The sequence below is a fragment of the Plasmodium malariae genome (genome assembly GCF_900090045.1).
Source record: "Plasmodium malariae genome assembly, chromosome: 10".
In the NCBI taxonomy this organism is placed as follows: domain Eukaryota; phylum Apicomplexa; class Aconoidasida; order Haemosporida; family Plasmodiidae; genus Plasmodium; species Plasmodium malariae.
The window spans coordinates 561,991-580,690 of record NC_041784.1 but is presented as its reverse complement, the minus strand read 5'-3'; the positions used below and the strand labels follow the sequence as shown (position 1 = coordinate 580,690).

General features: G+C 26.8%; 1 protein-coding gene across 1 annotated transcript in view; it reads left to right on the top strand.

The window, feature by feature from the left end:
* The window catches only part of PmUG01_10022200 (conserved Plasmodium protein, unknown function), a gene marked incomplete at both ends in the record, with an annotated part of 28,425 nt that overhangs the window by 1,157 nt on the left and 8,568 nt on the right, over positions 1–18,700 (top strand). Inside the window, one exon of the mRNA XM_029005405.1 lies at positions 18–18,625. Within this exon, the coding sequence (XP_028861997.1) occupies positions 18–18,625 (18,608 nt within the window). The remainder of the gene's footprint in view (positions 1–17; positions 18,626–18,700) is intronic.

The window sequence follows — 18,700 nt, the reverse complement described above, 5'->3', positions numbered from 1 at the left end:
TTACGTGCCATTTTCAGATGTGCTTTTCCTGACGGCGATCGAGAACCTGTTTAGCGAGAGCACGAATTCCATACATGAAAAAAAAAAAAGGCATAGCTTAGGGAAAAAAATAAAAAGGAGCACATTAGACAGCAACAGATTGACTGAGTATTATTCGTTCAGTGATTATGACATCAACGAGAGGATAAAAGAAGGACATATAAAAAAAAGAGCCAAGAGAAAATTCTTTGCATCCAAATTCGGGGAAAATGTATCACCAAGAAAGCTAGATAGTAAATTAAAAAATAAAAATAAAAATAACTACAATTTTGAGATACCAAAACACAATTTAGGTTTTAGAATAACACAAAAAAATGGGTTGGATATGCACGTAATCTTTAAAAAATATGATATGAAAGCACTAAATGATTTGAAATGTGATTTAAAATGTTTTAAGAGTGTCGAGTTGTCTTTTAATAAGCATCATAAAGAAGATAAAGAGGATGACACATATGATAATGTAAAAAATGAGAAAGGAAGACATTCGGAAAAACCGTACAGTTGCTATAATTGTACTAGCAGTACCATTGAAGAGGAAAATGACAACAATGATATTAATAGTAATAATAATAATATTAATAGAAATAATAGTATTAATAATGGTAAGAATAGTATTAATAATAATAGTAATAATAATAATTGTATGTTTATGTCGAGTAACACGAATTATAACTATCATACTAACAGTGACTCGTACAATGGCGAATTAGGAAATTATGATAAAATAATTGAACTGAGTTTTAAAAATGATTTTCCTCCTCTGTTTTATAATATTTCGAATTTTGAAAGTTTGGATGTTCATTTTACAGCATCCGCTTTAGATTCGTTTTATAATTTTGTAAGATATATTGAGTTTTGGTACTTGTACAAAGGTGGTTGTACCAAAGTTTTTAACATTATTCCATCCATAGAAGATTGTGTAAAATATTCAGAATATAGAAAATTAAAAGGTGAGAAAAGTTACAAATATGATGAATGCGGTAGGCAATTTATTGAAAAATTTGAAGCATCTTGTCCTATTCATTTATTAACTAAATTAAGATTATTATCTGATGAATGCATATATACTAAAGAATATTTTAATAGGGGAAATATAAGAAGAAGGGAGTGGAAAAAATTATTATACAACTTTATAAAAAATCATAAAGGTGATAATTCTATATTAGATGAAAATTTAGAAAAATTGGATAGATGGTTTTCGCACGATATGCTATTTAATTTAGTTATACCTCAAATTAACTTCACATATATTCCTTTAAAATTTCATCATTTTGATTATTGTAGAATGAAATCAAACAAATGTTTATTGTCCTATAATGTAATCTGTTCTTTTTTGCTTAAACAAGAAAAATTATCTACCATAAAAAAAAGGTTGAGCATTTATATTCATAATTTACATGTCCAATCTTTATTTGTAATTTTCAGAAGAAATAAAAAATTTGTGTTAAATAAAAAGAAGTATTGTCTTTATTTTATTGAAAAGTTACCAATAAGAAATTGTTGTATATATAACGAAGTGAGCCACAATAGTAGTAGTAGTTATAGTAATAGTAATAATAGTAATAATAGCAATAATAGTAATAATAGTAGTAATAGTAATAATAGTAATAATAATAGAAGTAATGGTTTTTATAATATAAAGACAAAAAATTTAAGGGCAGAAAGTGTGTTGACGACCGATACAAAGTATTTGAACGAGGACAAAATAATTAATCAAAGTGTGGGATATATGATGAATGCTTTAGAGAAGCGAGCAATGAGTCAGAAAAACATAGACATTAGTTATAGCAGTAGAAATGTAATGTATCCTAAGAATACCATTGGTATGTACCCTAGTAACTATGAACATAACATTAGTGGAAATTATTACGAAAGATTAAGAAGTAATGTTAGAGGGCACCATGATGTTGATAATGAAAAACACTATAGTGAAAATCAGTACAGTACAAAACGAGACAACGAAACGTATCTCAGAGTGCGCTGTGAAAATGAGAGTGGTCTTTGCGTCCAATCGCGTAATACAATAAGTGAACTAAATAAAAGCATGCACCTAAATTTTGATAATAACTACAATATGTGTGGTTTCCTTATGAAACATCATTCCTCTGACAATACTGGGGAAATAGATAAAATTAAGATAGAAAATTTGCAAACACTTGAAAGGGAAATTTTCAAAGTAGACAACATAAAAGATTTGAAAAATAAGGTGGATAATGAACTAAACAAAAAGGAAAATAATAAGAGCAGTAATAATGGGAATAATGACAATGCCAATAATAATAATATAAGAAATAAAGGGAAATCGTTTTGGAAATTTATTCTGGGGAAACATAAAAAGGACTCACATGATGAAAATAATTCCATCAAACAAACCATTAATTATGATACGAATTTTGATTTAATAATGAATAATAAAGTTGTTATAATACCCAATGCCTTTATTATACTTGTTAACGATTATAGTAATAATGCAAGAGAAATTGATCTGCATATATGTAAATATATGATCAATTTAAATAATTTATTACCTATTGTGAATTTCATCTCAGTAAATAATATTTGTTTAGAGCTTTTTCTCAAATACGACAATTATATTGATAAGGACGCTATTGAAACCCTTAGCTTGTCCATAAGTAGTGTTATGCAAAAAAAGAAAATAATACGAGTTCATCTTGATGAACTAAAATTATACTTTTTACATTCTTCCTATGTCGAATGTGAAATTGTAGATTTAAAAAATTTTCTTAATAAAACAAAAAGAAGGAAGAAAATAATGCAAACGCCTCGAAGTCATGAAAAATTTATTGAGCACAGTATTGTTGTTGATCCTTTTAGATCCAGAAGTATTAACAATGAAACAGAAACGAAGCAAAAAAAAATGAATGCACCCATAAATGTAGAAATACAGAAGGATCAGAACCTCATATATAACTTTGTAAAGAGTAATAATGTGAAAAAGAATAATGATTATTATAAAGAAATAAACAGTGATAAAAGCACAAGTGTCGTGACGTCAGACTCATATGAATATTCAGATGAGGATAATGATAAGGAAGAAATAGTGAGTAGTAAATATATGAATAAAAACATGGAAAATTTTATCAGAAGTCAACAGGGAGATATTACAAATATACATAATTTAATTTTCAACAACCTATTTGTTCCAGAAAAAAATGTATACCATACGAAAATAAATAACACAATTTCCTATTTGAAAAAAAGAAACTTTGTTTATTCTATTAAAAGCAATTTTTATTCATTTTTAAAAAGATACATCCAATATAATAAAAATAGGAATAAAATGAAAAATAAAAATATATTATCAAATGGAATCTATTTCCAAATTAAAAACCTATTCTTTTTTCTGGATAAGGATGATTCCTTATTATACCTACAAACGAACTACCTTAAATTAGAGCACTTATTTAACTCCTGCTTTCTTTATATTGAAAATGATCGGATCAGTAGGAGTAAGATCACCCATGAGGAATTTTTGGAAGGCGAAGAAGTGAGAAATAGTATCGATGGTAAGGAAGTAACAAATACAAAGCAAAATGATAGCGATAGTAGCAACAGTAACATTAAAGACAGCAATGATAGTAGCCGCAGAAGTGATAGCAATAGTAGTATGGATGATAATAACCATAAAAGTAGTTCAAAGGCGGAAGCGATAAACAGAAGGGGTGATAGACAGAACACCGCATGTGTAATGGAAAATATAAAAAACAAGGACATGCTGATATGCATTAAATCATTTAAACTTAAAAAAAACAACAACGTTTATTCCTTAAGTGTAGATGTACTTAGCTGCAGTTTGAATGAAGTTTGTGTGTCTCTGATTAGCATATATAAATATATAATCCCTGTAGACTATCTAGAATTAATTAATATTAGAATAAAGAAATTAAGAAAAGTAAGACAATGTCTCATATATAATAATAAGAATACGATGCATTTAAAGAAATTCAATATAACAAATAACTTCTTGTACAAAATTCTAAGCAAATTTTTTCTTACTAATAATATAACGTACGAAAATAATACAGAGCTCAAAAGTGGAAATAATGAAGACTCGTTAGTAGTAAATAAGAATTATGAAAAGTATGTAAAAAAGTTAGTTAACAAAATTATAGATAAGGAAAAAATATTGTATAATAAAGAAGATTTTGAAAAATTATTTTTCATGATTTTAAAAAAGAAAGTACGCAAAACGGAAAAGAATTATTTATTTGATAAAGAGAATTCATTTAATAACGGTCATGAGATGGAAAAGAGGAGATGCACTTATCAAAGCTCCGATATAAATCCACATTCCTTTAGTAGTAATAATGATGCAATACGAAATTATTATGCGACTAGAAGAAAAGAGCATTATGTAGATTCAGTGAAGAATTTCAAACCCGTAGAAAGAGAATATTACTCATGTAAGGAAGATACCATTTTAAGCAACAGCGATTTTGATGATAGATATGACTCTTATAGTCAGGCCTGTTATATGAATTCTAATGTAGAACGACATTCCTATTCTACATACAGTGGATATGAGGAAAATAAATATAAGACTGAGAAATGTAAAGGAATAGCCAAAACAAAAAGAGAAGAAGTACTAATTCCAAAAAGAAATACATGGACAAATGATATATACTATGTAAGACCATCAAGTAGATACTATAATGAACATTGTAAATATATGAATTTGAGAAATCTGTTTAATTTTGAAAAGTCAATTAATTCTGAAAATTTAATGGAAGAAGATATTTTTATTCAAAGCTCTTTATCTGATGCAAATGCTTCAGAATTATTTTGTTTGAGAAGTACCCATATAGAAACAGAGCATGCAAATAAGAAAAAAAAAATGCTTTTATTTTTCATTTTAATAGGAAAAACAGATATAGTTATTAAAAATAAAAATGAAGGATTATTCAATGTAGTGTTCAATGGTTTTATGAGTGAAGTGTCTCATTTGCATAATGAAATGGATATATCTCTGAAAATTAAATCATTGTATTTTTTTTACGTGTTAACAGTTATGAGAAAAAAAAAAAATGCTTTAGTTGGTACAAAAATGGATCAAATGGATGACAAAGGGCGGAATAGTGATAACAGAGGAAAAAAGCATTCATCCCATAAGATAAAGAGACAGGATATACAAAAGAATAATAAATGCAGGAAATACGTAATTTTAACAGATACGATAAGCAACATCTTGAGTGTTTCTAAATCAAACATGAAAAAGGAAAAAAAAAAAATAAATAAAATTTTTGATCAGTATATTTGTATTTTAGAAAAAAAAAAGTTTAAGCTTTACATCGATTACGACAAAAAGAAAATAAACTTAAAACCTCAGATACATCTAGACTTACACATAAATAAGGATAAAAACGAACAAGTAATAAAGTTGTCCTTATCAAATTTTAACTTTTTTTTTAGCTCTACACTATTTATCTTGCTAAACAATGTAATGATTAATTACTTTTTAACATACATTCAGGAGAGTGAAAAAATGAATGTCCATCTAAGTAGATATGTTTCTGTTCAAATAGGTAAAAATATTGTACACGCACCAACAAACTTATTGAACTTTTCAAGTATGTGCAATAAACAAAATGAGATAAAAAATGGATTGTATAAGTGCGAAAAAAGAAAGGATAAAAATGTTATTAGGTCTCTTGAAAAATGCATAAGTAGCGATGATATAATAGACACTTTATGCACATCTAGTAATGAAAATATGCTCGATGATACATATGTAAACAATGAAGATTATTTTAACAATTTTTATAACAAGAAGGAAAACGAACTACAAAAAGAACTTCAAAAGAAATTTCAGAAACGTCAAAAAGAATGTCACAAAGAAGATATTACTTTAACGAATAACACTTTTTATTATGATTTATCAGAGAATGAAAAATGCAGGCATGATGACAACCAAATGAGGATGCTTAATGATTGTAGTAATTCTGAATACAATTCCATTCGAGCTATATTGAATGATAGTGCACACGAAAAAGCGAACAAACGATTATACAATGATATATATTATCCTAACAAATTATCATATTCTGAAAAGGTAGAAAGCGGAGTTTATGGGAATGTTAAAGGACATACTGAAGAAAATAAATGCTTCAATGAGAGTAGTATCATGCACGGAACAACACTGAATAGTAACCTCTATGGAAATGATATAAAGAACGATAACAGAAACGATAGAAGAGCCGCTAGTGGAAACGCACTTGTAAAGGCAAAATCAGTTGACACTAACTGCAACAATTACAGCAGCATGTACGAAAACAATAACAAAAATGCGGTAAATTTTCCTTCTGTAAAAATTAATACCAAGTGTCAGGTTGTTAGAACGGATGTGTCTTTTGTAAAAGACCTTGAAAATGTAAAGGAGAAAGAAAAACATATTTACGAAATTAACTTAGGAAATGAAAAGATCAAGAATGGTGACCCTGCTAGCTCATTTGGTGATCATTGCTTAAGTCGCAACAGTTACTATGATAATTTAAGAAATAACTATAATTTTTTTTCTAATGGGAAAAGCTCAAGGTATCAGGACAATCATTCGGGAGCAAAAAGGGGCAGAAAATGTAATGAAGATAATCAGTGTATTTCTGAAGGATATGATAATGCTTTTACAAATAATTTTAATTATATCATTAAAAATGCTAGTCGTGTAAGGAGATACGGTATTGGTGCTGGTAATCGTGCCAGTAATGCTGAAAAATACAGTAGAGCTTCTAAAAACAGTAAAAATTTTAGTAGTACTGGGTTTGTCTCTGAAAAGGCATATGATTCAAAAAGAAACAAATCAGTAGAAAGAAAAAATGTTATTAAAGAAAAATGTCAAATGAATAAAGATGTCAAACTGTTTATATGCTCGGAAAATGTTAATATATGTTATCTTATGAACTACCATAGATTCAAGTACATATATAAAAAAGAGTACAAAGTTGACGCGTATATGAACAATTACATAAATTTTGTTGATAGCTGTTCTAATTATTGCAAAATGGGATGGAAAAAAAAATTTCAAGGGGAACCCAAAAAGGAAGACCAAAACCAGGGGGAACAATCAAATTACGATCATATTGGAATTATGAACAAAGATTTGTATAATATAAATTTCAATTTTTTATTTAAAATCGAATATAAATGTTCCAAAAACAAAAGGAAGACTGTTAACATGGTTTTTCCTTATCTTTATGTTATACTTATGAGAAATTGTAACTATGTCCTTTCTCATCTAACAGTAGTGGACATCAAATTTAATGCTGAAATTTTATGCGGAAAGAAAAAAAAAAAAAAAAAAAAAAAAAAAAACCAAACTAGAATTTTGGAATCTGAAAATTATATACATCCAAAAAATAATAGTATAACGAATTGTGATAATAGAATTTTAAATTATTTTCCACAGGAAGAACACTTATATGACAGGAGTCCATTACGTGATAGTAGGGTATATGAAAGAAAAGGCACAGTCCATCAACTTGAAAACAATGATCATGGAAATTTAAAAATTGTTTCTAGTGATTGTTTAGATGGAAGGAGTAACGCAGAAGAGAAGGAGAAAAGAGAAAAAAAAATGTTGAATAGTGGAATGCATTATGTGAAATCTAAGGAAACTATGCTTACAGATAATAGCGTGAAGAGTAACTACAAGGATGATAAAGCGATTAGCGTCGGTCATATGAACCATCTAAAGAATAGTTTGTCTATAAAAAAGCGACTAGGTCAGGTGGTAAGTAGAAGTGGAAACAATACTTCGTATAATACTTGTAACAATACGGAAGATGTGAATGAAGGAAGTGGGAAAATATCCTCCATTGAACTGTCACATGAATATATAAGCAACGGATACGAACTTATTAATGAGAGTGAAAGGAATAGTATTATGGAATTAAAGAATGACAATACGCAAGTGAGCTCCATTTATAATGATAAATACATAAAGAAGCAAAAGACCTATCTGGGGTTTTTATTGAATTATAAAAAAAAGAAAAGCAACACAATACTGAAGGGTGATGCGTCGTATGGGGATATTGGCAATGATGATAACGGTAATAATAATGGTGAGGATAATTACAATCCTCAAAAAAAAAAAAGCATTGTGAATAGCTTCAGTTTATCCGTTAATTTGATGGGTAAAAAAAATAATTACTCAAAAAGGATATTTAAAAAAGAAAAAAATGGTAGGTCTCTTAGTGTTGTTAATGTGGTATCGCCTAATAACAAAACGAAAGAGGTAAAAAACTGGAATAGTAATACCATGGATGCATTTCATATGAACAATGATATTAATAACACTAAAACTTACGACCTTCAAAGTATAAAAATAGAGGACTCAAGTACACATGGGAGTAGATATGTTTCAGCTTTTGATGAACAAAAGGATGCTCGAAGTTTTACGTACGAAAGTGATGATAACTTTATGAGTTTTAGCAGACAGAGTAGTAAGCATGATTTTGTTAAAGATAGCAAGAATTTCGTAAATGTTAATAAAAGGTGGATTCCAGGAAAAGAGAAATGCAAAAACGAATTAAATAATAGGAAGAGAATGATTATGATTAATGAAAAAAAGAAATTACCAAAAAAGAAAAAGAGGAAAAAATCTACTCAAAAAGAAGCGAATAAAGTGGAGTCATGGAAATTATCATGTTGCACCTTGTCTGTATATAATATAAACCTTTTTAGTTGCATATATTTGCGAAAATTTAAAAGGGGTGCAGGAGGAGGAGGTCAAAGCCTTATACAACCATTAATATATAATTACAAATATTCAAATAATATAAATTCATATCATATAAGTAATAATGATAAGGATTATAACACTTCTTCTATGAAAAACAACTTTGAAAAATGTGCCAATCAAAAAAATTTTAAATATAAGAATTTTATAAAGTATAATTATGTAGTTGAAAAGGAGTTAAAAATGTTAGAATACATTAATCAGTTATACAACTTAGAATGGTTTAATAAATTTAATGTTCATCATTTGTATAATATCCATAAAACTCACTCAGATTTTTCCGATTTCATGAAATTAAATAAAAGGAATAAAAATTGTAATAGTACAATCGTATGCTGCTATATACCTATCTTTTATAAAAAAGTTTCTTTAATATACAGAAATATTTATAAGTTCTTATTATTAACGAAGTACTATGAAAGTATATCCTACTTTACTAAGTTGTCTAAAAAAAAAAGTCCGGTAAAAAATGTACTTGGAAAAAAGGAAAATCGTATGCGGAATGAAGACTGTAACAGCTATTTGCGTAAAATAAGTAGTAGAGGAAAAGAGAAGAGGAGTCATAAAAAAAGAATAAAAAGCTCTAGTAAAGGTGGTACCAGTAGTAAAAAAAAGGATGCACTTATGAATCTATATATTGAACAGAAAATTGAAAAAAGTAAAATGGATAGAAAAAATTCAAATTGTCGAAGGAGTATGGGGTATGTTCAGAGAAAAAAGGGTAAAAGTAGTGAAAACAGCAACTTAAACAACAGGAGTGGTAATAAAAATAATGGTAATAATAATAACAATAATAATGATCGAAATATCAATAACAAGTGCAGTAACAACAACAATAATAAAAATTATCGCGAACTAAATCAACAAGACAATACGAAGGATTGTTTAGAAGAGAACAAAACTAGTAAAAGGAAATATCAGAATTTGTTTTACACAGTAGAGGAAAAGTTTAAGGATAACATAGGCAATACAGATAGTGAACACATTTGTGATAGTGGCACACACATTTTTTTAAAAGGAGATGGTTGTGAGGTTGCTAACCATAGTGAAAGTTATTTATTTGAGCATAATAGGAAGATGTACCCTGAGGAGAGTGAGTTACTGTACAATAACAATATTAATAACTTTAACAATTACTTATTATATAGAAAGGATTTTTTAAAATATAGCTCTTGGAAGGAAAATCATATTTATGTATCATTAAAAGATGTCAAGTTATATGAACACATTAATAAAGAAAAACAAAAGAAAGAAAAAAAGAAAAAATGTTTCAATTTCTACATTCACATTTATTCGTCCGGTATAAACGTGGAACCGTATTTTATATCCACATGTAATTTTTATTTAATTAATAATTTGAATAAAAATTTAATTTTGTATGATATAAAAGAAACGAAAGATTATATTAATCACAAATATAAACAGATGAAGTATTATTATAGTCTAATTAGTAGACGTAGGAACATTAACATATGTTCAGAGCACGATAATAGGAAGCCAAGTTATGACGGTGTTAATGACAAAGAAATAAGTAAATCAACAGCTAATAAACAGAATAATGTAAAAGACTATAAAAAAAATAGAAGATATATGAGAGATCGTTATAGTTGTACTTCTAACAGAAACAATGATGATCATGGTAAAGGAGAGGAGGAAGCATTTTCTTCTATCTCATCGAAGGGATACAAGCTATACAGACTTATGAATGTCCTTAACAGTATGTCCACAAAAATTGAAGAAAAATTAAAAAACAATAAAGTTGTAATTAACGTTGACATTAGCAATATAGATATAAACATCGTTGATTGTTCATATATTTATGAAAGTAATTATTTATTAATAGATCACATTCATCCATTTTATAATAATGAGTATATTTATCTATCAAAAGAACAGTATGAAAGAATTAAAAAGAGAAGTGGAAGCAACTCTAACGACTTTTCTAACTTCGAATCGGTAGAACGTAAACATTTTTCAACTACTATAAATAAACTGATTTTCAGCAGATTCACAAATTACTGTGAGGATAATTCATTTTACATTATTTCTATTAATGAGGAAAAAATAAAAAGGGTTTCAGTTCGGTTATATCTTACTGTCTTATGTAATAATAGTTGTAAATATGAAAATGTGAATGATGTTTTAAATGTTTTTATATATAATTCTAGAATTAAATTTTCCAGTCTCAAATTAGAAAACATAAAAAACATTACTAAAAAGAGTACAAGATATAGTATAGAACATATTTTAGAAGAAATGAATGAATATGAGATAGATACAAAAAAGGAAAAACATAAAAATAATACGAGCAAAATGACAAGTACTAGTTTGTATCATATATATAAGCAGATCTCTAATAATTATAAGGATAAGTTAAATGCATATAATTCTTTATACACTGGAAATTTTTTTCCTAGAAGGGAAGAAAAACTACATAATAAGATGTTAAAAGGTATTAACGATGTGAATAATTCTAACTATTTCAATGACACTTTCATAAAAGATAGAACTATGCACGCATCCTTTTCCACAACATCATCTATATCATCTTCCATGAATTTTTCTTCCTCCATCAGTTCACTATTTTCATACAATTCAAAATTAGTGGATACGAAAAATGAAATCATTAGAAATGTAGAAAAAAGAAGAAGACATAGCACAACTCATAGATATGTCAATGCGTTGAACAGATATAAATTGAACGACGATATGTATATAATGAAAAAAAAACATAAGAAGGAACGCAACAGTTATTCTGACAGTATATATACGCAAAATTCTATATGGTTAAGGAGACCTTATGTAAATGGTTTGAATGAAAAATATAAAAGTTTTCTGAACTCTATATCGAAGAGTAGACATGACATAGATGAATATATAAAAAAGGATAATGATAAAAAGAAGAGAAAAATGAACACTCGATTTTATAATTACATTAAAAGGATATATAACAATATATCATTAAAAATTAATAGGTGTAAATTAGTTTTAAATAATATTGTTGAAAATATTAAATGGTGCATTAATATGGATAATTTTGCTCTTTTTTTCCCTTCGTTTAATAAGGGGTTTAAACTTTCCTTATATGTAAATAGGTTAATTATTTATGATTACAATAAAATAAATATATGCAATAATATTTCTCCATTCCGATTATTTTTAAAAAGTAATGCTCAAAGGAAGTATATACAGTTATGTGACAAAATAGTAAATACGTATACCTATCTGCATTTAAATAAAAACATGTTTCGAGGAAATATAAAAAGAAGAATTCATTTAGAAAAGCTTCAAAATGAAATATATAATAATCAATTTTATCTGATTGCAAATGAAAATGTGAAATATATTGATATGGCTGTGGATATAAAAAATACAAGATTTACACTACATAATCAAACAATAATGGACCTAATAGATTATTTTACTGATTTATCAAAAAGCATTTTTTCCTTTTTGCATGTATATTCTATATATCCTGAAATATATTTCGACGATTTTTCTTATCTAAATTCATGCTTAAATGTTGATAATTTTAAAAAGGGGTTAATATTACATAACAGCCTTCTGACGAATTATATAGGAATGTGTAAAAATGGAAAGTGTGAACAAAATAGGGATTTTGATATCGCAGCTTTGATTAATAAGAAAAAGAACGAGATGCAGCAAAAGTTGAAGGGGGAAAAGTTAACGAAGGAAAGGGAAAAAAAAAGGATATCTTCATTTATGAGCGAAGAAAACCTAGTTCAGTTTATTGGTCATGAATATGATGAATCGGATTGTTGCGAAAAACAAGAATACAAAGGCAACAGTATAAACAATTTATACCTTGTAGAGGATATACTAGACAATGGATACTATAAAAATTGTAATTCATTACCAAAAGGAAGGAAACCAAATGAAGACAGTGAATATTCAAATACTTTAAGTACCATAAACTCCTTATTGGAAAAATTAGTTTGTTATAAAAATAAATTAAATTATAAATATTTAATTATGAATAAATTTGAGTACCATACAGTGGTAAATAAATCATTAAAAGAATTAAGTGATAGGAATTTCTATTTCTTAGCATTTATAAATAATGATTTACTTTTTTTTTTATATTTCTATACAAAGTATAGAACAATGCTAAATTACGTATCTAAAGAGAAGGTATATATTCTCAATTCCAATTACTCTTATTCTGTTAAAAAAATTAAATTTCATAAACTAATAAATACAAATAAAATATATGAAAATTTAACAAGTAAAAAAAAATTTATTAATGCTAGTAATCCCAGTTTAAGCAGAAGGTACAATGAGAGGGAACAAATAAAAGTCTCTACGTCAATGATAAAGGAAAAGAAAAAAAGAAAAAAAAGGAAAAAAAAAATAAGTAATATGAAAAGATATAATATACTAAACAGTTTTATACATGACAAAAACGCTGAACATAAAAATGACAAAAAGGGGTATTCGGTAAACGAGCGCAACCTGGGAACATTACGAAGTAGAATTGCTTTTACACATAATAAAAGCAAGAAAACAAAGAAGAACGATTTGGCATTACATCAGATAGACAATCTCAGGGTTGAGAAAAGCAATAGAGAAGAGCACACGAATTATGTTGGTTTTAAGAATGAGTCTGAGCAAATAGTATCAAGCAGTTTTGTTAGCCTAAAAAATGATAAGAATGGGCTTACAAAAACGGGATATCTCCATCAAGATCAACTGAACAACGATTTGGTTAGTAGTAAGAAAAAAAAAGAGAATAGTGATGAAGAGGTGGATGAAAATAAAGGGTTGTCTAGAAAAATAAAAACTACTATTCAAAAGTTTTTTACAAGAAAATTATCATCACATGTACTAGGAAATAAAAAGAAAGATGTAAAAGGGAAAAAAGAAAACGTTTATAGTACTTCTACGAATTTGCTTTTTCCTGATTATAATAAAGTCTCACATAGAAGGAAGGATAAACTTGAAATAAATTCATCAAACGATAATTTAATTTCCTTCAGGAGTGTAAATAATTTCTGCAATAAATATATAAATTTGAAGATGAAAATAAATCTACTTGAAATTTGGGTTATTCAGGATGATTTATTAAGCTACGATAATGAAAATAAGCGAAATGTGAAAATGAGCTACCTTTTAAAAAAAAAAATAAATAATAATAATAATAGTAGTAGCTTTTATAATAACCGTAACCTTTTTTTTGATTCTGCTCTGGATAATACCTTGTTAACGAAAGAAAGAGAAAAAAAAATCAGACAAATGAAGAAAAGCACAAATGCGGTAAGCACTTTACATAGTGATGAGAAGTACTCTGAAATTATGAAGACAGCAAAAAAGTTAAATATAAAATCATTTAGCTCTAGTAATTCAGGAAGTAAATTAAACATTTTGAACATTTTAGAAAAATCTAAGAATTATAATAATATATATATGAATAAAAAAATAAACAAGCAGATTTTTTATATGGCAAGGAAAAATGTATATACGAATGATGATAACTATTTGAATGAAAACTTAAGAGGTGCAGTTAAGAAGAGTAAAAATAGTTTAAAAGGTAAGGAAGAGGATATGAAGGAGGACGAAAAGAATGAGGATAAACATGAGGCTAATTCTAATATGTGTAATACATTTAATTCGGTAAGTTTATTTCAGTCGTCCTTGTCTAGCCATTGTGCTTCCAGCAGTGCTTCTAGTAGTGTTCCTATCAATGATCTCAGTAAATCCCTTAGCAAGAATGATACAACATTATTCTCCTTTTTGGGTAATACTAACAGTAGTGTGAATATTTATTATGATAGGTATATTGGAGAAAATGATCTTTTAAAAGATATAGAAAATCGGAAAAAAAAAAAATGGAATAAATATAGAAAATGGAGGAAGAGAGAAGGCAAAAAGAGGCATATCAGAGACAGCAATAGAAACATTTGTTTATCTGTGATATTTAGCATAAATTCGCATTTTAGAGAAAAGAAAAGTATTGAATTGTCTAGGTTTAAAATGGAAATGAAAAATTTAAATATTATATTAGGAAAATGCTTTAATTTTAGAGAAATATATGATGAACTTAAATCTTATAAAAGTAATAATAATTTTAAGGTCCCTTTGCATAAAAATAACTCCACAATTATAGATTTAAATCGTATGAACAGTAGTAGTATTTTTAACTCAAAAAATTATTATTTTAAGAATAGCTACACTAATGTGGGACATGGTATTTTAAAGAAAGAGCTTGAATCAGATTTTTATGACAACATAAATTTTTATAATATATATTACAATGAAATGAAGAATATAGAACTTGTTAGAAAAATGATGAAAAGTAAAAAAATGAGGAAATATCGTAGCAACTTTGATAATAACGATTTTGACGAATATCACGATATATGTAATTCTCACTTGGATAGCAGCGATGAAAATGACAGCAATAATAAGAATGATCTGAATAATCATTTTGATAAAGTAAGGAAAAACATAACTTTTGGCTCTATTAAGGAAGGAGAGCCATTATCTGAGCATAATAATGAAGTGCGTAATTATAGCTCCTACATGAGCAGACAAAGAAATGAAGATGACAATAAAGATTTTTCTAAACAAGGTAAGAATATAAAAAATTTAAACACGTTTGGAAGCAGGTGTGCTAGAAGATATGATAACATGTATGGTGGAAGGTATGGTAGCGGGAATGATAGCAGGTATGATAAGAGGCATGACAGCAGGTGCGATAATCTGTTTTTCCTGACATATAAGAACAGAATGAAATATAAAGATAAGTATAACATATTTTTAAATCGAAACAATACCATATTTACTCCTAACATTAGGGATGAGAATAACTGGTTAATGAACATAAATAGTATATATTTAAATATCAATTGTTTAAGTGTCAAAAAATCATGTAAATTTATATTTCAAGAAATACTATTTAATATCACAATAGATAGTATGAAAGAATTATACAAATTATACAATAATTTTAGTTATAATATTTACTATGCTCGTTTTTACAAAAGCTATTTTTCTTTTATTAGCAATATATATATTCTACCCTTTTTGCATTACAACAAATATAATGTTGAGAAGTCCAATGAAAAATTGAAGTTAAGTAATGTGTACGTAAATAGCATGAATAAATTGAAATGTCTAAATAGATATATGCTTTATAACAAATTAAGAATAGTAAAAAATAGAAATGCGAAAAAAAGGAAAAGATTGACTCGAAAAAATTATAAGGAGAACCATCCCGATTTTCACATAAGCTGTTCCAACAGTGAAATTGAAGATGTAAAGTATATGGACATCATAGGAACAAAATTTTTAGAGAGAAAAAACGATACAGCACAATACTATAAATCAGAGGGTACATCTCAAAATAATAATGAGAGTGATAACAAAATGGAGGAAAGGAAATACATGTCAGGAAAAAGAAGCAAGAAAAACGATAACAAATACATCTCTTTTAATAACAAAAATGAGGTTGTCAACATTGTAGATGACAAAGAAGGAAAAGAAGGAGCAAATAGTGAGGCTGAAGGAAGTGTATACAACTTGATAAAGGAAAAGACAATTCATGTTGGAAATTTTCAGGAAAACTATTACATACATAATGATATAACTACAGTGTACAACATTCGTAAGAATTTTTTAATTAAGAATTATAATATATATAAAAACTTGCTTGAGAGTTATTCGAAGCTGCAAGCATTCAATGATATAGAAAATAAGAATAAGAGATATGGTGAACTAATTCGTAATTTAAAGGAAAGGGTAGTACAAATTGAATTATATAAAGAAGACCTATATTATTTATATAGTCAGCTATTTTCAGTAATTAGAAATATTAATAATGAAAAAAATATTATTTGTCATGGTCTTATCTTTTTTAAAATACTAAACTGTTTTTACACATATTGTAATAATTATGTGGCTAATTTATTTTATTATTTATTTGTTTTCTCAAAATATAATAAATTTGCATATTACCTATGCAATATTCAGAAACATTTCGATTATAAATATTTCAATTATTTTACGAAAAATTTAGTGAACATATATATGCTTCAAACTAATGATATGCTCGATAACAAACACAAGAATGGTAGAAGCTACAATTATAACGATAAATGCTACACATTAAATGATATTAGTAAAGACGAAATGTGCAATAATATAGCAGCAGTAAATAGCAGTGTTAACAATCTTATTATGAATGAAGATCTTTCCTTACAAAAAGAGATAAATGATAATATAAAGAAAGAGGAAATGCTTAAGGAAAATGGAGTTACTAAGAAAAAGAACTTATCATGCTTCTTAATATCGACACTACTGTATTTATATAAGCCATATATGTACACATATAGGAAAACTATAGACAAGACAAGTAGAAATAAAGAGGCAGTACCCAAGAATTTGAAGGAAAAAAAAATATATCATTCCTTATTAGAAGAAGAGGACATATTAATGCATGAGGTAAATATAAAATATAATGATTATAATCTATTTTGTAATAGAAGAAATATGAAGGAAAAAGAAAAAAAAAAATCGCAAATAGGAGTTATTTACACTGAAACAAGCTCGGACTTAAACGAAATGTACAGTATAAGCAATGGAATGGAAAATAAGAGGCTAGCAAATATTGAGTGTATCAATTCAAATAGATATAATGATAGAAGAGAAAAGGAACTAAAGAGACCGTATTTGTGCAATAAGAAAGGAATAAAAATAAAAATAAAATTTCGTATAAATAATATATGCCTTAAGATACATCAATTAAATAAAGAAAATATATTAACATTAAATCTGTTTGATTTAAATTATTATTTATTTACATGTCTTTATAAATATCATTTTTTTTTCTACAACTCAAATGAGTATGTTAGTTTTTTGTTAAATAAAAGAGTTGAACAAGTAAATATTGAGGATGCGCATTCAGTTAGTCCAAAAAATGAAGTGTACAGAAATGCAAATAGTAACGTATGTATGGAAAAAACGTGGTATGAATATTCAGATGAAGAAACATTTACAGAAAATAATTTTAATAAATGGGATAGAAAAAGAAAAGAAGTAAATAATGCTAACTTAATTAAGATGAATTTAACATTTAAGTTATGTTTAAAAACATATGATAATATGTACAATATAGAAGATAATATTATTAATCCAATAACCTTTTATTTCTCAATATATGAACAGTTCAGATATTTCCCTATTTTACATGTTCATTTTTACACCACCAGCATAAATCTAAATGTAACAACATCATTTTTGTATTTATATAAATATCTTTTTGCAAATTTAAATTTTAAAAAGGATTTTAATGATGTCAAAAACACGAATATTGAAATTTATAATGACCTTCATTCAGAAATTATTATATTTTATAAAACTAGAATAAAGAATAATAACTACTCTTGGAAAATAAATATTATAAATAAAAATGAGTACTATCAGTTCCCTTGCGAATGCTTATATTTTTGTATTAATAAAAAGAAAGAAAAAAAGAAAAATAACTCCGATTTTTATGGCACAAATAAAAGCTCTGAAGATTTTATAATTGCTAACGAACATGATTTAAATAATATATTTAAGGACATTAGTAAAATAGGATTCAAAAGAAAAAATATTTATAATTCAGTAGCTAAAGAGGAAAAACATTTACTATATGATAATACTCAGAGTGTGTATGATATTTTGTATCAGTTTACGTATAAAATGCCCTTTCTTTATAAAAACTACGATAATGATAATAAAATTATAAACATAATTAAGAAAAAGCCTTCATGGATATACATAGGAGTACTCTATACGGATGATCTGTACTCGAGGGCCTACAAAATTCCCAATGTAAGAAAAAAAAAAAAAATAATAATAAATTATATAAATTAAAATAAATTAAATTAAATAAAATATGACTAACTC